Source organism: Taeniopygia guttata, chromosome 7, assembly GCF_048771995.1.
Source record: "Taeniopygia guttata chromosome 7, bTaeGut7.mat, whole genome shotgun sequence".
In the NCBI taxonomy this organism is placed as follows: Eukaryota; Metazoa; Chordata; class Aves; order Passeriformes; family Estrildidae; genus Taeniopygia; species Taeniopygia guttata.
The window spans coordinates 9,806,492-9,829,398 of record NC_133032.1 but is presented as its reverse complement, the minus strand read 5'-3'; the positions used below and the strand labels follow the sequence as shown (position 1 = coordinate 9,829,398).

At 35.6% G+C, this 22,907-nt stretch overlaps 1 protein-coding gene and 1 long non-coding RNA gene across 3 annotated transcripts in view; one reads left to right on the top strand and one right to left on the bottom strand.

Annotated features, from left to right (window-relative positions):
- The window catches only part of CYP27C1 (cytochrome P450 family 27 subfamily C member 1), a 27,790-nt gene extending 12,560 nt beyond the window's left edge, over positions 1–15,230 (top strand). The window contains exons 3-10 of one of the 2 annotated variants that reach the window (XM_041717287.2): positions 887–1,086; positions 2,806–3,015; positions 4,261–4,424; positions 6,923–7,089; positions 7,866–7,944; positions 8,628–8,831; positions 11,259–11,420; positions 13,225–15,230. In XM_041717287.2, coding sequence (XP_041573221.1) covers positions 887–1,086; positions 2,806–3,015; positions 4,261–4,424; positions 6,923–7,089; positions 7,866–7,944; positions 8,628–8,831; positions 11,259–11,375 — 1,141 coding nt within the window. In that variant the 3' untranslated portion in view covers positions 11,376–11,420; positions 13,225–15,230. Of the gene's footprint in view, positions 1–886; positions 1,087–2,805; positions 3,016–4,260; positions 4,425–6,922; positions 7,090–7,865; positions 7,945–8,627; positions 8,832–11,258 lie in introns of both variants that reach the window. The other variant, XM_002191004.7, reaches the window with a different exon arrangement.
- LOC115495933 (uncharacterized) lies at positions 7,242–22,907 on the bottom strand. The gene is made up of 4 exons (XR_003961267.4): positions 22,621–22,907; positions 20,773–20,816; positions 17,098–17,224; positions 7,242–7,734 (listed from the first exon to the last, which is right to left on the bottom strand). It is a non-coding gene; the product is annotated as an uncharacterized lncRNA (long non-coding RNA).

The following is a 22,907-nucleotide window of genomic DNA, read 5'->3' as shown; positions in this document are numbered from 1 at the left end:
GAGATCTTAACTCAGGAGACTCAGGAAATATCTGTTAAAGAGATCAAATTCTTCTGCTGGATTCTGTGCCTTGCAATGGCATTGCTCCGGGTAAAAAAAGTAACACATGAAATATAAAATGTGTTTATTTATTTAAATGAACACATCTTGTTTAATTCATTAATGTTTGTTTCATTTATTTATTTATAAAATAAATACATATTTATAATTGCCCATATTCATAAGGAATTGAAAGGCATCCCTGGAAGCACTGTTCCCATATACTCTGCTCATACAGAGCGTGTAGATACGACAATTCAGATTTTTAGTCTTCAGCATCGAGGTTTCCATGCATAGCTCAGCTAAAGCAGAATGTGTAGCTGTAAGTTTTTTCTTTACAGGTAGCTCTGCTCTTTTATTGCTTTGTAAGTTTAGAACTGGGATAGCTGAAAGTGATGTATCAGTAATGGTACCAGCTCGAGTTGCTGGTTTGTCAGATGTGAATGTGAGACCTTTATTTGGTAATTAAGTACTGGTTCTCTGGAAAGGCAGTTTTGCAGACTACCCATTTGAATGTTTATTTAAAGTAATTTTAATATAATATTTTACTAATTTCTTGCATTATCTACTACTAACAGACTCACATAGGGACACTGATTCAGATCACTGAGTGGGCAAATTCTGTCACTCAACCCAGAGGTTAAGATACATGTTGCAGCACTGAAATTTAATGAGGACATGCAATAAATACAGAATAAAATTGTAGGAGCATAATACAAAATATACATTATCATAATTTTCATTTTACCATTTGACATGAAAAATTGCAGTTTGGATGCAGAGCTCTTACCCAGCTGATGACTGTTAAGGAAAATCATGTATTGACATTATTAATAATTTCTTCTAGGGAGGGGGAGCAGTGGCTAAAAATGAGAAGTGTTCTGAGGCAAAAAATTCTGAAACCCAAAGACGTGGCTGTTTACTCTGAAGGAGTCAATGAAGTTATCACAGACTTAATTAAAAGAATCCACACCCTCAGAAGTCAGGAGGAGGATGGGGAAACAGTAACCAATGTTAACAACCTTTTCTTCAAGTATTCGATGGAAGGTAAGCCCAGGCTGGTTCTGTAAATAAAATGGATGTAAAGCAGTGTGGTTGTCGAATGACTGTGCCCTGATGTGATTAATCTGAATTCTGATATTGATATTCTGCATTTATATGTCTTCCTAGTTAGTGCAGTGGATATCAGTAGAAATCCTTTCTAGAGCCCTTAGAGTAAAGAGCAATTCCCATGGAAATGCTGGTGTACAGGTAAAATGTTCAATCAAGGTCTTGAACAGACTCAGTGCTCTGTATTTCTATATTAATTTCTCAAGAATAAGGGTGCTGACTTTCTAACAAGGGACTTCTAAGACATGTTAATTTCACAATATACCAGCCAAACTCCAATTGAATCTCCATGTGATGTATCTAAATTAATTTGATAGCTTAATGTGGGAAAAAATACTGCTTTTCCCTGCCTACACATACCAAGTATGGGATTGTTTTGATAGCCTTAAGATCATCTGCTACTGGCTACCATTAATGAGGGAATGCTGAATGAAACCCTGGCCTGAGCCTGTATGGCATTTCCTATGTTCTTACAGAAATCTCATGGTGCTACATATTTCATGCATTTCTTTAACTAACTGCAAACAACCCCATCTTGTTATATGTAATGCCTTTTAAAAACATTGGTACTCTTTGCTGACAGGCAGCTGAGTAATTTGGGATTTGAAGAATATCCAGATTGCTCACTTCGTGTCAAATTGCTCTGCTTGGTCTGTTTCACATTAATAGTGTCTAAAAATGGCATTTAACTACCAGTTTATGGAATTTCAAACTGTGAGCTTACAGATTCACTGTAACTGATGGTTAGTTTAAATTCCTCACATTCTTTTTGTTTTACTTTATAACTTGTGCCTGGCACACACTTATTTCCTATATGACTTGCTGTTTATTTAACTTGCACTGTAACTGTTTAGAGAACCAATACGTAAGATTTCTTTGAAGGGACCATGTAAGCAGTGAGAGGATGTATAAGAACTAGCAGTTTCTGAAAGAGGCACAAAAGAAAGAAAAGATGCAGAAAAAAATATCTTCTGAGGGAGGAAAATTAGGAAAGGAAGAGTGAGTTGAAAATAACCAATTTTTAAAAATATTTTTGTCAGTAAAGATAATGTCTGGTGGGGGTGCCTGCAGAACTGCAGAAAAAGATCTATGAAAATTACAGCAAGTCAGAACAAGAGACAGTCAACATTGTCACTTGCAGCAGTGTCACACTTGCTGGTGTTTAGGGCCGGGTGGAGAATGGTGTGTGCAGCAAAAGCACTGGCTGGAGTGCAAGCTTTTTATCCATTTATACAGACTCAGAATTCATTTGTTACCAGCTGATGGCAGACACAGCCAGTGGTAGAAACTCCTCCATTGTCACCAATTATCAGAAATGCCTTTGGACTCGTGTGTCCCTAGGTGTTCAGAGGCCAACAGGGCAGGCTCAGGGTTAACAGTGCAAAACACAGCAAACAGGCTGGAGGCTGCTCTACTTCTGCTGGAATTCCTGGCTGTCTTCTCATCTGAGCATTATTGACATAGCAACTACTCTCTAGCTGCGATGTTTAGCTAGGCAATTTTACTGTGTTTTGAATATCTGTTCCCCAACTGAAGTAGTAATAATGATAATATTAATAAATTTATTGTAAAGTAGTTTATGTTAGTTAATTCCTTACATTATTAATATGTGTTCATGCATGTGTATAGACAATTCTTTCATTTTTTCATGTGCAGGGGTGGCGACTATTCTGTATGAATGCCGGCTGGGCTGCCTGGAAAACAACATCCCACAGCAGACTGTTGAATATATTGAGGCTCTGGAATTGATGTTTAGCATGTTTAAGACTACTATGTATGCAGGTGCTATTCCCAAATGGCTTCGTCCACTTATTCCAAAACCCTGGAGAGAGTTCTGCAGATCCTGGGATGGACTCTTCAAATTTAGTAAGATTTAGTAGTAGAAAAGTTCAGCTGTATTTCTGCAGGTTCTGTGTGTGTTTGAACGGGACAAGCTGCATTTCTCTTCTAAAATTATAAGAAGACATTGTGGCAGAAGTAAGTTTCATATTAAATGCAGACTGGCCAGGGGAACTGTTTTAAAAATATTCTACTGAAAACAAACTTTAACAGAACATTTCAAAACTCCCCTATTTTATTCTGCTCTTTCCTTATTTATCTTCATCTGTTTCAGCACCCACTTGTCATTCCAAGTCCAAGTGCTTGCCAAGGTTTATCTTAAGCCATTTCAATTTTAATAAGGGTAGTTTTGTTGACTTCAGCAAAATTTTAATTAAGCATCTTGACATATTCACCACTAAAACTGACAAGAAAGTTAATAAACTAGACTCTGGCAATTAATTAAAAACTTTGTAAAGTTTATTTATATATATATACACAAGTGTGTCAGTTGACATTGGAGTACACTGATGTACTACAATATGGGTTTTTTTTGGTAAATGAAACATTCCAAACTACTTTTCATGTAAGTACGATGAAGGAGTTGTCTTTGCAATTTTTTTTTAATGTTCTTGAGTGTTAAAAAAAAACTCGAACCCTTTTTCTCTCTCAAATATTAGAAAGCTGCATGCATTTTCATTTTTTGAAAGCTCATTTTGTGAGCCATTATCTTTCAGAGGAGTTTTTTTCTTCTTGAATCCCTTGCTTGACCAAAGATGCTGTTTGCAGTCACTAGAGCATACATGGAGCTGTGGGTGAAATTGCTCAGTGTGTCATTCACTGAAGTTTTTGTATTCTTGTTATTACTTGATGGTCCACATCTTTCTCTTCAAAGTAATTAAGTTCTGTGGCTTTGACCTTCTGGTTGCTGCTAGCATCTTGTAGCAGCCTCTGTGTGCTGAGTTGCAGCTGCACTTCTTGCAGAGTCAGCAGGTGACAAGCCAGGTGGGCATAAAAACCTGGCTTCGGGCTTCCCTCAAGGAAGGGAACTGAAGTCTCTTTTTTTGCGCTCAGCATTCTCATGCTGTGAACTACCAAGGTTCTTGTCAGCTCAATCTTTCCATGCCATGAGTACCCAAGGACCTCCACCATCACTCTAGGAGGGTTTTTCCTTAAGAAAACAGATTTTTTTATCCTGGATGTGCAGTGTAGTGTAAGTGAGAAATGTGATTACTGAATAGAACCAGCAGAAAAATAAAAATGGAGGCTTAACAATATTTTTGAATCCCAAAGGTCAAATCCATGTTGACAACAAATTGAAGGCTATTCAGTCTCAGCTGGACCAAGGAGAAGTAGTGAATGGTGGGCTACTTACACACCTCCTAGTGAGTAAGGAACTTACTTTGGAAGAGATCTATGCCAACATGACTGAAATGCTTCTGGCAGGAGTGGACACAGTAAGCTTATTACCATTTTTCTTGTGCATAGTTGTTTTTGTACACCAGTGTCACTGGCAGCTCTCTTCAGGGGGGTTATGTTGCTCATAAGGATGTAATTTTAACACATTTAAGCCATGAGGCCTTTAAAGTGATACAAAATACTTCCTGTACTGGAATGAAATCAGTGTTCTGATCTAGCTGTGGTTTACAGGAACCCACCACTTGGGAGTTTGTTCCACAGTTTATTAAAACAGATAAAATAGCAATTGTCTTTATATTCAGCTTGTATTTCATACATTTTCTTTTACTAGTTTGCTTTGCAGGCTGGTGTTTGTGCTACTTTAAGTAGACCACAATAGAAAGGTTAGCTGAAAGTTAGTGTGAAAAAATTGACCATTAAACTTATGTGTAGAGTTTGATAAAGGATTTTCATGTACGGCTAATTAAATCAAGTGGGACATACATTATGGATCAGATACCTGCTTTCTGCTGGAATCCATTGAGGGGGGATGTTAGGCCAGCAATGATGGGGATAAGGTATAAGTTCATTCTACCCATGCTTGTGCTGGCAACATAGGGTCAGGCTGAGGCAGAGAGCTGTGCTAAAGGCTCAGGATTAATGGGGCTGCTGTATCCAATATGTTTACACCTAGGAACATATTCAAGTGTTTCAAGTGTCTCTCATTCTTTATTCTTCTGATTTGCCATGCATATGAAATCAGTGTAGCTCAGTACTGATTGCAGCATGATCATTGGAAGAATAAGGAAAAAGAAAGATGAGTTATTGTATGTACAATGTATACAGAGTTGTTTAGAATAACAATAAACACTGCTACTATAAGTGATTGTTACTGAACAAATTTTAAAAATAAATTAGACTAATTTGATAAAGAAGTGCTAGGTAGGACTTAAATAGTCTTACCTAGTAGAAAAGTTTAAAATAAGTAAAAAAATAAAATGGTCTTGAAGAAAAGAAAAATTCTCTGGATAATTTAATTCAGATTTTTTTTTTGGCTTAAGAAAGTTTGTAAGGTTTCTAAAGAAAACAAAAGAAACCCCAACAGCAATCACTTTTGTATTCCAAAATAAGGAGCATATGTAAAACTTCTTTATGTGCTGAATATTACTCCATTGGTTAAATGTCCCAAGGGCTTATGAGGTTGCAGAACTTTTTGATGTTGATTCTTAAGTAAAACACAGTTATCAATCCCCTTCATTTTCTAATCTTTCAGACCATTAATTTTCCATATTTAGTGTGTGACATTTTTCATTAAAATAAAAGGAAAATGTTCATGCCAACACGAATTTCCCTTTCCATTTGACTCAGCTTTCTCAGCTAGCAACAGTCTTTTTCTGAGAGGAATATACTCCTGACTTCCCCATTTTCAAGTACAAAACAAAAATTCAAGGAATCTTTTGCTTTCCTACTGCTGTCAATTCAGATCTCATTTTATCATAGAAACTGAAAGAGATTTAGAGGATTATAAAAGCTTTCAACAGAATTGAATTGTGAGGCAGTTGTTGGCTACAAAGCATTTTGTCTGTTGCTGGAACAGTCCTAATTTTTAAGAAGTTATGAAGAAACTGGGAACCTGGGAAGGAACACTGTTTATATCAGAGAAGATTTGTACACAGCTGGCACAATTGCCAGCTCCTCTGAGTGGAATAGAACTGGATTGCATTGTAGAAGGCACAGCCATTCAATATTGCAAGAAAATCAAGAAAAGCTTATGAGAACGGTACTTCAAGCATTATACCCCAGTTTGAAGACAAGACATAAAAGTCACCATCATGATAAATTTGCATTCTAAATTGATCTTAAACTTAAGACCAAAATAAGATGTTTCCAAAAACTGATTTTTTTTTTCAGCTGTGGTGAAAAAAGATTAGATGATGTGTTTCTTTAAATCCTCTTGTGCTCAAAGTTGAACGGTGTCCTGCCTCATGTTCTGTTTCTTCTTCACACAGAACATTTTTAAATTATAGTGGTGTAGCATTGCTTACCAAAAGAATAAAGTATAATCTTAGCAGTGATGATATCAATTCTGTCGTGTGGATGCCATGAGGGGACCACCATATGCCTAAAAGAGGTTGGAAGTGTTCTGAGAAGAATTTTCTTACCTTGTTTCCTGTGAAGTATTTTTGTTGGAAGGAAAGGTGAAATGCATATTGAAAACTAAGGGCTAATTTAATTCATTGCTGTTTAGAGTATTTATGTTTCAATATGGTTTACATAGTTGGGTTTGCATTTGGTTTGTCTGTTGCTTTTTATATTTCACTGGGAAAATATCAGCAGGGATTATTTTGGTATGCGGTGGACTTCTAGATGGAAAACGGATGAAGGAGGGGATGGCAACGTCTGGCAACCTCCCATTGAATCCAGATGTGAATCATTGCCAGCCTGTTTCATAACTTTAAACATATAAAACACATAGTTGAAAGCTGATTGTTTTTCTTGGCTTAAAATTATTATTCATGTAATCCTGTTGGGCTTGATGATTGTGGTTTTTCTTTAGACTTCTTTCACTTTGTCCTGGGCCATATACTTGTTGGCAAAGCACCCAGAGGTGCAGCAACGTGTTTATGAGGAAATAGTCAATAAACTGAGAAAAGATCAAGTTCCAGTGGCTCGTGATGTCCCAAAATTGCCTTTGATTAGAGCTGTTCTGAAAGAAACCTTGAGGTAAGTAGAAGACAACTAAAAGATTTAATTCCATGTTATTCTAATGAATTTTTTGAGTCCATTTTAGCATTTGTTGCTACTGCAGTTTGCTACTTCTACTTTTATTTATTTCAGTAGTATTGTGTCCAAGGATGCTCAAGCAATGAATAAGATAGATTATATAATGTTTAATGTTTCTTAGTTTGGTAGAAGTGTTATTACATATGTAGGACTTGTATGTTAAGGTAAGGAATTGAAAGCTTGATTTTTCCCTTTAGTTTGTATGACAAAATGTAACAACCTCCTCCCCCACACTGGTACTTTGCAGTCCCACTTCAATAATTTTAAGCTCTTTGATTTAAATTAAAGGCATGTGACATACTTTTTTAAAAATGTGTTTTATACTAAATGAGGTTTATACACCATGAGGTGAAGGGAGTAAGAAGATTTTAGAGAAGGCATCAATAAGACTTTTTCAGCTTTAGCAGTAGTGCTGAAATGTCTCCAGCTTGACCACCTACCTTCATGCTTGTACATGTATAAAGCAAATAAATGCATAGACCAAATAGCTCAACCTTCAGTTACAAATAAATAACTTTTCTCAGATGATGGTCATACTCTCACAGATGATTCCAGGTCTTTGACGCTCCAAGGTGTTCTGTACTCCTGAAAAACATTTTTAGTGTGAATGAATATGGCATTCAACCTGCATATTTGTGAATGCAAATTGGAATCTAAACATTTTTTAAATGGTTTTAGTTACTACTGTTCAACTTCTGATAAATATTTCTCACTAGGTTATATCCAGTATTGCCAGGAAATGGAAGAGTGACCCAAAAAGACTTGATCATTGGAGGATACTTGATACCTAAAGGGGTAGGTTCTGTTGCAGTCCTCTGCAGAGAACAGTTGAATTTTTGCAAATGAAATATGATCTGCTCCAACATATATACACTTCATTGATTTTAAAAGATTTCACCAATCTAGAACATTAAGAGGAAATTATTTTAGTAATACCCATTTATATGCCACAAATAGATTTTATGATTGACTCGTTGCTGTTCTTTTGATATTTTTTCATTTGGGTCCTCATGAGCAAATGAAATTTATCATCATGACTTCTTCTTAATATTCTTGATGGTGGAGTCTATTAATAACATATCTGTGTAATGGTACAATTAAATTTAAAAAGTATGAATTTCATTATTCTTGCAGTTTTCTAATTCTATGTCTGTTAATTCCCTTTGTAGAAAGTTTCTCCCTTTTTCTCATAGCAACTTCATAAAACAATTCCCAATACTTGTGACTTTTTCCCATCTCCTTCCCCATTGCATCTTCTCTAATATATGCAGCAACATTGAAAACAATTTGAAGAATATTTCCTTTGATCAATTGAGAAAGGGATTTGATTTTTGAGGTATCCTTTTGTCTTTAGAATTACTCAAAGTTGCTTAATTTTTATCACCTCTTATTGCAGAAATTACAGTAATTGCAAATGCTTTTAAATTTTGTTTTGTGTGTTGGAGCTAGCTAAATATAAATATCATTTATTTCCTCAGACCCAGCTGGCACTTTGTCATTATGCTACTTCATACAGTGAAGAAAATTTCTCAGCAGCAAATGAGTTCCGACCAGAGCGCTGGCTGAGGAAAGATAATTTGGACAGAGTTGACAACTTTGGCTCCATCCCGTTTGGTTATGGCATTAGAAGTTGTATAGGAAAAAGAATTGCAGAGCTGGAAATCCATCTTGCACTGATTCAGGTTAGAACTGTGTGACAGAATTACAAGAAGAAAGTGAATTTTTTTTTTTTTTTTTAATGTATGCTATTTCTGGGTATCCTACAGTGCTCAAAACCTTTGTTTTGGAGTGTTGTCTAATATACTCAAGATGCAAAGACTTAAAAAATTGAAAATAATCATGCTTGAAATGTAGCATAGTACCTAAACTACATTGCAGATGGTATGGTACATATGATGTAAAACTAAAGGTAAGTTTGGTAAGGAAATACATAGATTTGGTACAGGAGACTTTTGTAAGCAAATCAGAAATCTTTGTTAATGTATATTAGAATGGTTACCTGCTCAGTTTCTGTGTTTTAGTTAGAAGAATGCAGAACTTACAAAGATGGAAAATGGATTTTAAATCCTTATACTAATCACAGTGTGATGACAAACAGTAGAATTTTTCTATGTTCTGGGCTTTTCTGTCTCTTCTTGTTCTTTCTTCTTACTCATTATCAGTTTAAATATACATAATTTATAGTTATATAAATAGTATATATTGAGATATATTGTTTTTGATTGGTTCATATAATAAAGAAAACATTCCCAACAGCTACTACATTTTTTGTAATTTACAAGACAGCCTATAGCTCAAATAATGAGTACAGATTGTGCAATCAAATAGTGAAGATTTGGTTACTATTTATAGTTATTTAACTATAAAAATATTTAGATCCATTTTATGTATTCAAAGGAAAGCTTGATTGAATTTGTCTTTGAATTTCCTTCAGTGAACTTAGAGAGCAATCTCTGAACAATTAGTGCCTGTCTTTTGGAGTGAGAGAGCTCCCAGGGGGCTTGATAAAACAAACACAATCTTTTTTAAAATGAGGCTCAAGGAAACAATGGAGAACCTGCTTTGTTCTGGAAAGAAACTAGAGCAAAACAGCACACAACCTATTTACAAACACAGAGATGATATTTAAGCGAGTTAAAATTAGAAACACATGGAGCTCATCAAAGAGAAATTGTTTCAGACCAGTCTGATTTCTTTCTTTGACTTGATCACTTACCTCATGTAGGGGTATAAAGTAAGTCATGTAGTCTGATTTCAGGAAGTATTTTCACATGTTCTGTATGTTTTTCTCTCAATTAAATTAATAAAATTTGTTCCAGATGGAAGTGCCCATAAAATGCATTCACAGCTGGTTGGAAAAAGAAAATAGCTGGAGGCAGTAGCTATTGAATAATTGCTGTTGAACTGGGAAAACATTAAATTAAAATTCTGTAGAAGTCTGTCCTGCATTTGATTTAGGCTGTATTTTCATTAACAATGTAAGGGATGGATTAGAGAATACTTTTACAGTTTGCATGGGATACCAAGCTGATATGAGTTAATTTAAAATCAGGGGATCCGAATATAAAATTTTGAAAAAAAAGGAGAAATATTCCAAAAGCAACACAAAATTATTCACTAATGACAGTTGGAAGTTAGTGCCCTTGAGAAGAAATAAATGCATAAATACAAATTTATGAACAGCTGTCTGGGTAATATTAGTACCATAGGAACAGACCGGAATGATATAGTAAAAAATCAGTCAATTCTGAAAAGGCAATGTAATTCTAGATAATATTAGCAGCATTAGCAAGCATTTTGTAGATCAGAAAGAGGAGCTAAATTACTCAATCTTGCTAAATACTCATGAGATGAATCCTCACTAAGCAACAATAAACAGCCGTGCCCATGCACTGCATTTTAAGAACAATATAGCCAAATTCAAGGAAATTTGGAAGACAAAGATAATAACAAGAGGGGTTTTACAAAGAGAAAAATTACATAAAAGCTTAGTCAGACATCTGACACTGAAAAATGTAGTTATGTATAGGAAAATAATACATTGGTTATCAGTCATACTAGAGAAAGAATAAGAGAAAATTACTTAATTTATAGAAAAATGTGTTTGAGATTTATTATTAGGAAAAGTTGAGGATGTTGCAGTATTTCCCTCTTGAAAGTGTAAAAGTAGATAGCTGAGTTATTCTTCATTCAGAAATATGAGTCTGATGGGATTGGGATTCCTATAGCTTTCTCAATAATTTCACTTATTGATTGATATTAAAGGAAGTGAAATACAAAGCACATAGATAAAGGGGAACCTCACAAAGTTTGGAAGAGACCTTAGTTTCTTGGATAGTTCAGACTGTTTAATCTAGTTCTGTGGAATTCCTTCAGAAAGGACTTTCTCAATCCTCCCTCCATCAGAGGAAGAAGATTTGAACTATGATCTTTATCTTCTAACACCTTCTTTTATTTTTTTTCCTGGATGGGAATCGTAGCAATTAAATGCTGCCAAACTGGCAACAGAAATTTTGCTTGTGACAGTCTGTTATGTTCTCTGGTTTAAAGGCTACTCTTCATTGGTAATTTTGAAGTTTTTCTAATACTTGTCCTGTTTATGTTCACAGCTACTTCAGAATTTTGAAATCAAAATTTCTCCCAAAACTGAACCAGTTCATGCCAAAACTCATGGACTTTTGACTCCTGGAAATTCCATCAATGTCAGATTTTCTGACAGGAAGTGAAACCCAAATGTTTTGGAAGTCCTTATACAATTTTCATGGAAACAGGTTTGGATTTTGTGGAAGTTTAAAATATGCTTGTTCTCTGGTTTGCAGGTATTTAACAATATCATGAAGTATTATGTGCTGCCTTAGTTCTAGCAGTACATAAGAGCAATTACCTCTCCCGTAACAGTTAATTACACATATGAAAATATGTACCAAAAAGATTCCTTCTTGCACTGGGAATCTCCTTTTATCTGGGAGAATTCCTTGTAACAACAACACATGCATTGAAAAAAGCCAACCAAAAGTAAATTCAGACATGTCAGTATCATTCAGTGGTTTTGTTACGCTGCTACTCGGTGAGTGTATTTAAGAGCAAGGGGATTATTATGTAATATGTCGAAATTAGCTGCATGTGTAAGTTTGTATTTTCCTGTTTCTTGCCCTCCAGTGTTTTTTAAAAGTTTCCATGTAACAATGAAATTGTGAGATAATTTTTTTAATATGTGAAAACATTTACTCTGCATGTATTAAAAAAAAAAAAATCCAGTAATATGAAAAGTAAGGATAGAAAAAAATACAACTTAAATCACGTTGTTTAAACTTGAAATACAGAACATATACAAATTTAGCTAAACATAATCCCCATAAAATATTTCTATATAGTTTAAAAAATGGAAAGTCTTAAAAATGAAAGTTTAAATGTCACATTGGAAAGCTTGAAGCCAGGCATTGTTCTCATCACCAAAGCACAAGCCACTTTCATTGTTCTAGCTAATATGCCAAATCCAAATGTAAATATTAAAAGAAAGTCATTGTTACATTTTTATCATTTAATTAAAATACTACTTTTATCTTTATACTGTTCTTCAACAGTAAGAACTGGAAACAGTAAGTTTTATTGTTCTTCAGCAGTAAGAACTGGAAACTTCCCATTTTAACTTGCTGAACCCATAGGCAAATACAGAGTTCTGTAGGATGGAAATGTGACTACTGAAGTATTCAGAGAAGTTCTTTTACTGTCTAGTGCCTAACAGAATAAGTGGACACCTGGGAGTTTGGGTTTGGTCTTTTGGGGGTTGTTTTGTTTGTTTGGTTGTGTTTTTTTAATTATTATTACTTTTCCTATGACAGCCAACAGAAAACTCTCCCTTGCACGATACTTTGGATAACATTAGTATTACTGCACTAACCTTACATTCCCATTTTTGAGAGAAATGTGTGTCCACGTTATGCCTTGAGCAATGCTCAAACCTGCTATCCTAATATGATACATATTATGTATAGTTAACTGTTTACATGTCAGGCTCTGACTGTTTTTTGGGAGGTAGTTTACATACTGACAATCATAAATATTTCAGCTAAATAAACTTAGCGAAACTTTTGCAATTTTTTAAAAAAATTACAAAATTTTTCTTTGTCTAGCCTTTGGAAGACAAAGACAGGTTAGAAATGAAATAACACTGTAGTTTTAATGGTGTACATGAAATTTCACCTTGCTACCTAGCTACTACTATCAAACAGTTATAGTATTTTGATTCCTTTTTGTGGTGCCTTTTCAAGGTTTAGAGCAAAGAGAACCAAAATCTCCTTTGCATGGATCTCCTATACAAAATAATAACACTAAAGAAAATTCATCTGACCTACGGGAGGATTAAATGCTTACATAAGGACTTTAAAATGTTATTCTTGTGTTGACCATATATGTGTACTGTAAGAAAACTAGGTATCCTATTGGGAGTATTTTCCTTGAACAAACCTGCCTTCTGATTTTTCCAGGGCTTTCAATTATTCCATCTTTCTTGTTTTTGTTGGTTCTTTTTTCTTTCCCATTGTTATTTTCAATGAAGAAATTTGTATTTTCCAGAGCCAGCTGACATCCCAAAGGAGATGTTTTGCAAAATCTGTTTAAAAGTCTATGGACTGAGTATTTGACTCCATAACTCTGCCTGGTTTTGTTGACTTGGAGACAAGGAGCTCCTGCCTTGAATCCAAATTTGGATGCCATATGGTGCCTTCCTTTTCCTCTGTCATAACATCATTAGAAACACCAGCCACTGCTATGTTGCAGTACATTTGCTGCTTGGTATGGGTCCTTAAGTAAAATGTCAGTGCAGAAGATGGAAGAGACATTCTAAAATGCTTTTTATAGCATTTGAATCTTTTAATGAAAACAGCCAGTATTTGTTCTAATAGAGCACCTATCCATGTAAGTTGTCTTTTATACATAATAAAATATTTATATAGAATTTACAAGTCTTTGTTCTTACTTTAATTACTATTTATATTTGCATTTTTCTTTAGCAGCCTAAAGTCTTTAACTTGTTGCATTGATCTGAAAGATTCACTACTCCATGGAAAATTAATAGTTCAACTAGAAAAGAGGGGGATTCATACAAGAATTTAAGGTGTGTAATGACTTGGCAAAAGGGGAGATAACATTATGTTAAGAGTACTGTCATTGTAGAGGAAAGATACTGGCAAAGTTATCCAAGAAATACCCAAGGATTGATTCTAATGTTACTGTTTTGATTAATTGCTTAATACACAGAAGAGTATTAAAGATATAAATAAAAAAGGCATAAAGTGTGAAAATCAAACCAAAACAATAACAAAAACAATCCAGAATGTAATAGAAATGGGCTGGAATTTAATAATAAAATATATGTATGTAGGAAATAAAAATAATTTGTTTGTGGCGCTCACCACTTGAAAATGTAATATGTGGAGAAAGGCCTAGATAATCACAGGTGACTACAAAGTGCAAGTATGTGGGAATAATGAGAAATACTGCCTACAATATATGAGGTGCAATCTGACCTATTCTTCCCCAACTTCTATCAGACATCTTGTCAAGTATGACAAGTGTGCTTAAGTGTTCAAGAGAGGTGGAGTTTGATTTGGACAGATGAGGATACACTAAGAATATGAGGTTAATAGTTTCTGTGAGTGGAGAAAGGGTTATACTACAATGTTTTTTGCTCTGCCTCCCTGTGGTTTGCTGGCAGATCAAGCACTGGCACATCTGGAAGCTATGTAACCATGGGCTTAGGAGAACTTGTTTTGTTGGACACAAAAATGCTGAATTGATTTTGCTCTTTCCAGTTGGATTAGATAACAGGTAGTGGAAACATGGATGTCTGCAAGAGACTAAACTTATCCTCAAAAAGTTCAAGTAATTAGTCTAGAAAAGTGAATATTTTAAGAGGACATAAATCTTCTCTTCAAATACTTTCAGGTTAAGCTCTTTACTCCTTAAGGTTAAGGACAATGCCTGTTCAAAACAAGTATCACCAGTAACAATGAATAAATAAACTGGTGTGGAAGGTTTCAAACTATTGGGATAATAAGAGTTTAGAATAAAGTCATTGTGAGACATGGGGAAGACTAGAAAAAATATCCCCAACCATGAAATGATAAAGCATGGTAAAAAGAATTTTAAAAAGCATTTAACTAGAATTACTCTATTCAGTCAGTTTGTTTTCTGTTTTTCCATGCTCTCTTGTAGGCAAGGAAGGAATCTATGAGGTCAGTGGTGAAATAGTCACAACACCAGCAACATTGTATGCCAGTGGTGAATGAAACTTAGGAGCTTAAATACCCCAGCTGCGAGGAGGCTGTGAAGAGGGAGAGTAGGATGCCCGGCGGCTGTGAACAGGAGAGAAGCGCTGGGGTGTGTTTGGAGCTAGGAACAGAAGAGCTGTGCTGGTACTCGGGACGGGGAAGGGAGGAGAGGGGAAGCCACACTGAGTGGAGGCTTTGTGGCTGTACCAAATACCACACTGGGTGCCACTTCAGGAAGCGGAGGGGTGTGGGCTGCATGGAGGATGGGGCAGGCTGAGAAAAGGGATGAGGCAGGAGTCATTTGGGTGCCTGATGTGTACTGTATAAAACGAAAAAGGCCACTACCCGTTTTGATCACTGAGGTTTTTCCTTCCTATGCTGTGTTGTCACATAATGTTTGTAACTTTAAAACATGCTACCATATAATTTCATAGAATTACTAGAGATTTATATCTTTGGTAATGCCAAACTTTGCCAGTGCATGCCTAGAGAAAGACTCGGAAGGGCTGCAACAAACCACGGATTCTCGGTGTTCAGAACAATGGTTGTTTTATGCTGGCAGGCTCCCATGGATGCAGATGCATCTGAAGGTTTCTCACCTCCTGAAGTGTCACAGAAGTGTCAATAGAGGATTTACAGGGGCAAATGAAAAGCTGATGGAAGGATGATCTAAAGTGCTACCAAGTGGTAGTCCCAGCACTGTACAGCTACTGAGCACAGATGTAAATACTTATGCCAATACCATCTTTGGGGAGGACAACTGGTCTTACACATTGGACCCTTCTGATTTTTGGAAGTGAGCACCTCTGTCACAGACTATATTTATTGAAGCAAGATAAGTTACAGTTCCCTGGAATGTGTGCTGGAAAATATTTGGCAAGTGGTCCAAAGTTGCCAGGTATTTCTTATTCCTGTGTAGGTTTTCATCTAAACCTTACACAATAAAATTGGATGGAAAGGTGTGAGTAGTAATTATTTTGGTACCTGATCTTTTAAAAGCATATATATATATATATATATATATATATATATATATATATATATATATATATATATATATATAAAATATTTTGTCCAATATGATTAATACACATGTTCACTTCCCTTTTTCCTTTTCAAAGAGTACTTAAACCAGAAACCAAGTATATACATATACATATACATATACATATACATATACATATACATATACATATACATATACATATACATATACATGTATGTTAAGAGCTTGCAAATATTTATTCATGTTCTTGCTGGGAAAAAAAAAAAAAAAAAAAAAGACCAAAACATGTAAGTGTCATGGGGTATTTCAAAAATAATTTCAGCTGAGTTTCCCCTGTGCTTCCAAAATGATTTTCAGGAAACCACTGAAAATACTACACTGTGGTTTTGGTACCACTAGGTGGTGCTGCCTTTATAGTATTCCTTAGTGAAAGTCTGGGAATATGTATCTATGGGGGAAAATATATATATATAGCTAAGGGCAATGCACTTATTATGGCTTCTTAAAGATAAAGAAGTTTGGTTACACTTGTTTGACAAAGTCTCTTAGCCCCTGTACATGAAAACATTCTCAATTTCTGTTCGTCTTTTGCATATCCTTGCTCAAAATGGGAATTTGCATGTGGAAAAAAATTAGAGAACTTCCAAAGTTTCATATGTATGGGAAAAGTTTTGTTAGAGAAAATCCAGCCTTTGCAGTCCTGTATGGCTCCTGCTGAGATTTGTCTTTAACAGTCTGTTAATCATTGAGCTTTGGCACTCTACCTGTTATCAAGCAAAATTCAAAAGAAAGCCAGTTCTTACTCTGAAGAGATCACAGTCTAGGTGAGATAAGAGTAAAGGAGACAGGAAATAACTGAGGGGGATATTTGTGTGTTTCAGACACTTGCAGTAAACATTGCATAAACAGGAGATCAACTGACACCATTTAGAGAGTGTTGTACCCATTTTGGCAATGTTTGAAACAGTGTTTGCTGTCAAATGTTTATCTAGTTGGGAAACAATTACACTGAAGTGTAAACTCACTGAAGCAGCCCACTTTACTCAGACAAAAGGAAGGCTGGAGTCAGGGATTTTGGAAAGAAATGTCTAAGGGATAAATGACTGCAAGAGGATGCTTGCCACTACAGTTAAGTATGGGATAAGAAACATTTAGACAAGCCTTTCTTACTTTCAGCAGCTCAACTCGTGAAGTTCTTTGTCTCCTTTATGCAGACAGGGGCGAACACTTGAATTTGTTTGAAGACTAAATAATGCAGCGACAGTCTCATCCCAGATGCAAAAAGGAAGCATTAAGCCTAGTGGATTAGAGAATCAGAAAGGTATGCAGGGAATCAGTGACACATATCTGGAGGGACTTGGCAAAAAATCTTCATCTAAGAAGATACCACTGAAAAGGCAATCAGTATTTCCCTATCACATTTATAGATGCTTCTTTTATAGTCACAAATTCATAAATAATAAATATATAGTAAGAGTGATAACTTTATCAAACACCTATTATTTTCAGATGAACTTGTATGAAATAACATGCATTTCTTTTCACAAAGAATGAAGGCACCAAATTCATCCAAGAAATAATCATTCACTGGTTGCTAGTCAGCATAGTTTTGCAATATAAACAGATATCAGCTCCAGAAAGTGTGGGCAGCCATTTGTCTCACCTCTATCACACATTGTATTTTTTAAATGGTTACAAAACATCCCAACTTTGCAGATTTCTGAGACATAAATCTCAGCTGGCAAAGCTTTCTAACTCATCCTGTGATACAGAGATCAATCATCACCTCTGCAGGGAATGGCTACACTTAAACATCCACTGGTTATGTCAGATTAAATTGAGGCAGGAAAGATCTAATACAGCCATGCTGCTCCATCAGAGCAGATTTCTATAATGTTTGTATGTTTTCAAGGCTGTAAATTTTGGGTCCACACTGAACAGTTTCATTGTGTTGAATTCCTCTTTCTGCATCTTCTGGGACTGGGTCATCTTGAGTGACAAAGCTTCATTAGCAAATGCAGGTTTGTTTAATGTTTTAATCTGTCATGATTCTGGGTCACATTGGAATGCAGGAGTACTGCTTGTAATTACTGAAAGAAAACTCGCCAGTCCAGGTTCCTGATGTCAGTTTGTAGGGCTCCCCTGGGACTGTCAGGGCAGCACAAGTATGAGGTGGGGGCAGCTCCTGTCTGGGACTTATCCTTCGATGTTCGGATTTTGTGCAGTCAGCTTCCAGCTCAGGGCCACAGGACCCGGAGTGCAAACATCGGCTCTTTTCCTTATGTAGACCAAAAATACTGCTCTCTGTTAAGAGTTGTGGTTTGGGTTTTTATTTGCTACCAGTTTCTGGAAGCTTGTTTTACAAGCAGCACATTTCTGCAATATATATAATAAATTTATCTTTACCTCCATGTCCAAGAGTCACATTTTATCTTTCCTTAGGTTGTGACTCAAAGCTGTGAATTCCTTAAAATAATTGAAAATTATAATAATTGAAAGTAGTTGAAATGATAGCTTTATTCCCCCTGCCCTTCTTTGGTTTTCAGGTTTTGTGATTCAGATCTTGACTTTTTTTTCCTGTCTGGACACTTATTTATGTGATTCGAAAAGGTGGGGTTTTGAGGGAACATCCTGTATTGAAATATTCCTAGTAAAGATGCTCAGAGGCTGGAACATTTCCAGACTTGTGCTTTGGCTTTCAGAGTACAGTAGTAGAAATAACATGTATTTCCATCACTTGTACAGTGAGTGACATGTTAAGAAAATTCTTCACAATTTACTACATTTGGTTCATTTATCTGGTAGTGTTGCCTTATTTCAAAATATAGTTTGGAAACAAAGCAGAAATTTAGTTTGAAATTTATGTTTGTTCTTCTATATGCTGATGACCCTGGTATCTGTATACACATGGCTTTGACTTATTAAACTGTAGAGAAGACTGTGAATGTTCTCTGCTAAATTTGGTAGGTAAACTTGAAGATGTAAGTGCATTGAATGATATATTAAAATATCACATAATTTGGGAAGAGAAATATAACAATTCTAACTAATTCTAACTATTTGAGGCCTTCACTGTTTTTTGCTGAATCTTTATGAAAGCCTTTTTACCGAGTTGATAGAGCTCTGGAAATGGCCGAGTTGTTACAGGTAAGAATAATTTTTTTACATTTTTCTGTGTTGCATTTTCTTATGATCCAGGTCTAGGAAAACATTCTTATAAATGTCAGTAATTATTAAATAGAATAAATTGTATGCAATGTTTTATTAGATATGATCAGAAAACAGGATTTGCCCAGGCTGGAAAGTTACCATCCTTATTTTCTGAAAAATCAAATCCCAAACCTCAAAAGTAAAGAGTTGGATAATTCTGAAAACTGCAAATATTTGAATTGATAGCAAGCTTGCAATAATAGAAGGAGAGATGGCTCTTGTAAGTAATGTGCAGTGAATAAGTCATTCTATTTTGTTGCCAAGGAAATAAAATGAGGCTCTTGACAAAGGGAACCAAGGAGGAACACATTGCAACTGGGACAACAGTTACATCACATAATCCACCTGGCATGGTTATCACAAGTGTGGAACCTTGTGGATGTGTATTGATAGAAAATATCAAATACCTCCTGCATTTCAGTGACAGTTTGTACTATTGATGTGGTATCCTGGTGATATAATATCCTTTGTGTGATTCCACCAGTTGGCCCATGTGTTCTACTGTAGCTATAGATGGGGATAAACTGGCCTGTCCATTTGAGTATATAATTGTTTCTGATTTTTTAGATACTTTAATAAATAGTTGAAGGCTTCCAGAATGCTCAGAATATTTTCCATAGGAGGCACATGATTAATTTGCCTGTTCCTTGCTGACTGATGATAATGAAAAAGTAAAATCAAAATTATTTCATATTTGCTAAATCCCTTATTTTCCTGCACCATAGGGTACACAGAAATTTTGATAAGCTTCTTGGAAATATATTTGTGCAAAGCTTACAGACCATTGCCATTCTTTACTCACTTCATTTAATAGTGAAGGGTAGCTAATCTGTCACAAATTCAGGGCCAAAGATCACTTTGTAATAGCTAAATCCACTCAGGCAGAGAAAAAAAAATAGTTACATGCATGTGCATGAAGCACCCAAACAGATATGTGGATGGAAAAGAAATACACTCTGAATTTTGAAATTGTGAAAAATCTGCCAAAGTTTGGAGGTCCCAGTAGGGCACATCACGAGCACCACATAATTCCTTAGAATTCAACCAAGCTTGCAATCACAGGACAGTCTTCAGTGAGACATGAGACAAAGTTTTAATGCCATTTTATTTCCTGCCTCCATCTATTTCTGCACAGGTGAGTCTGGACTAGACAGGCAAAGCTCTCAGCTTTGGTGCCTTCCCAGTGCTATAGTATTAGTTTGTGGGTTTTTTTGGTTTTTTTTTCTTTTTTTGGTTTTTTTTTTTTGTGTGTGTGTGTGTGCTTAGAGCATGAGAAGAGTAAGTTTGGTATCATCTTCTGTTTCTCATAAAAGATAATGGAGAGATTCAACAGGAGTTGAGAGTCTGAAAGATGTGGGAGAGAACACCTTCTGACACTATTTTTAAATCAAAGTTCTTTCATGTTGCTCTTGTTTTAAAGGACAGAACATGTAATCAGCAAGTTCTTATCTATTAATTTTATGGCAGAAACTTCCTGATTCTTCCCTGCACCTTTCTGTTGGAGAACAAAAGGAGAGTTTGCAAGAGAATATAGTCAGTCAGAAAGGAATTCTAAGGCAAACTAGATAATGGTGAAATTGATAACCAAATTATCCCTGACAATGTTATCAAGTTAAAAGAAAAGACAGAAATCACCTTTGCAAGCTCTTCTGGAATGCTGTCCCAGAAGAATGCATGATCTGCAATGGAAAGAAAAAGGTGGGCAAGGTTAGAGTTAGAACTTGATTAGATTTGGTTACATAATATATTTAGTGCATTTTGTTGTTTTCAAGATGTTGGATTTACTGTCTCAAGTCAGTCCTTCCACTGACATCACTAAAGCCAGAGAGTGGAGCTGGCAGGGAGTGAGGCCAACTGACCTGCAGTGCTACAGCCAGAGTTAGAGCAAAATTACAGATCCAAACAACCAGGTTGTTCAATATCTGAACTTCAGCTTGGAATGCTACAAGAAACTGTGATTGAAATAGACACATTTTTCGTCATATGAGTATTGGGGTAAATGGCTTTAGAGTTCTTCAAATAGTTTACTGCAAATATTATTTAGTATAAATATAAGAATTTAAAGAATTCAATAATGATATATTTCTATTTTCCATAAACATTTAATTAACTGAACTCTACTAAATATTTTTCTAAAAACTGTAATTATACACTTAAAATCAGAAGTCCTTGTGGAAAAGAAACAAAAATCAATTTAACTGCTTTTAATCTTCTTTGTAACTGGTACAGAGAATACATACTTCTAATTCCATGAATAGTAGAAACCACTACCGCAGTAATTTTAGAATTATTTTATTTAAACAAATTGTATTATGAAAGATTTTGCCATCAGTAGCAGGGAAGATTTTGATTGTCACTGCTTGTAGTTTTAAACACACAAACTACAATTAAAAGGTTAAAGACAGAAAAAAAAATATATGTCAATGGATACCTTGCTGAAATCACTCTTTGCAATCACTCCTCTAATCATGAAGAAAACATCCTGCTCCCAGATGGACAAAAATGGCAAAACAGGAATACTAATAATAATGAAAAAAGGAGCTGGAACAACAATTTGTGCAACGAAGGGAATAAATTGTACCTAAGCTACAAAATAATAGACTCCAAGCCAGCGAGCATTTAAACATATGTTTAATTGTAAGCAGGTGAACAGTTCATCTCCCTTTAATGAGACAACTGAGAAGTGAAATGCACTTATGGGGCTGAGGTCTAACATAGTTATTATTGACTAGAGCATTAATCAATTAAGAGTGCCATAAAAAAGCAGTGGTGGGTATGTGCATGTTAAATATTCCTGTTTGTGCTGGAGTGCTTGACAGATTTTTGCTTCTTCCCTCTGAACTGTGGCAATGAGTCATCCTGTCACCAGGGAGATGGACTACAGGTGGGTTTCATAACCCATCTGGTTTTCTTAACTTCAGCTATTTAAGCTATCCAGCTAATCTCCCTCTGGAGCTCAGGGAGAAGGGTTTTTCTTTCTGGTTTACCTTTCCTCACCTTTGGAGATATGGATTTCTATCTTTTGACTAGAAAAGCAGCCAAGGTGACTCAGCTGAAATTAAATATGTTTAGCTGGTTACAGTCAGGCAAAATGAAGTGCTCTGGGGTCCATGGTTAGAATAGATTAGACAGCTATGCATATATTGGACTTAATGTCGTTGCAGGTAATACTTGTAAGCATTAAGTTTGATTTCTTTTAACTCCAGCTGTGCAGAATCTGTCACTAATGGCTTCCAAAAGGCTTGACATCTCTGTCACATGATGACAGAAAGCATAAACAAATATAAAAACATAAAGTTACTAGCCTGTATGTTTCTTACTACATAATTGCGCTGCAGTCCAATTGAAATTGCTTACATTTATAAGCTTGTAAAGCACAGTAAGCTTGAGAGCAGAACAATGGTGGATAGATATGAGACTGAAGCCTTTCTTGTTCACAAAGCAACAACCTCCTGCATATACGACCTGGCTGAAATGGCTTACCTGGTCATTCAGTTGCATGGCCACTCATAATATGTGGGCCATGCCAGGGGAGAACCTTTTGCAACACACCTGGAGGCCAGCAAATGCTTTGCAGCTTTGGTGCTGATCCAATCAAGTGCAGAAATAACTGGGAAATGACTCATGCTGAGAGGTGGATACTTGCTGTTAAGCCCAGCTTTTAAAGTGTACACAGTTTGTCATCATTTTTCATTGTGGTGAACATTCGTGTCTGGCTGCTTTTGTTTCACAGTTGTCTGATGTTTGCTGTGGACTAATCAGGCAAAAAT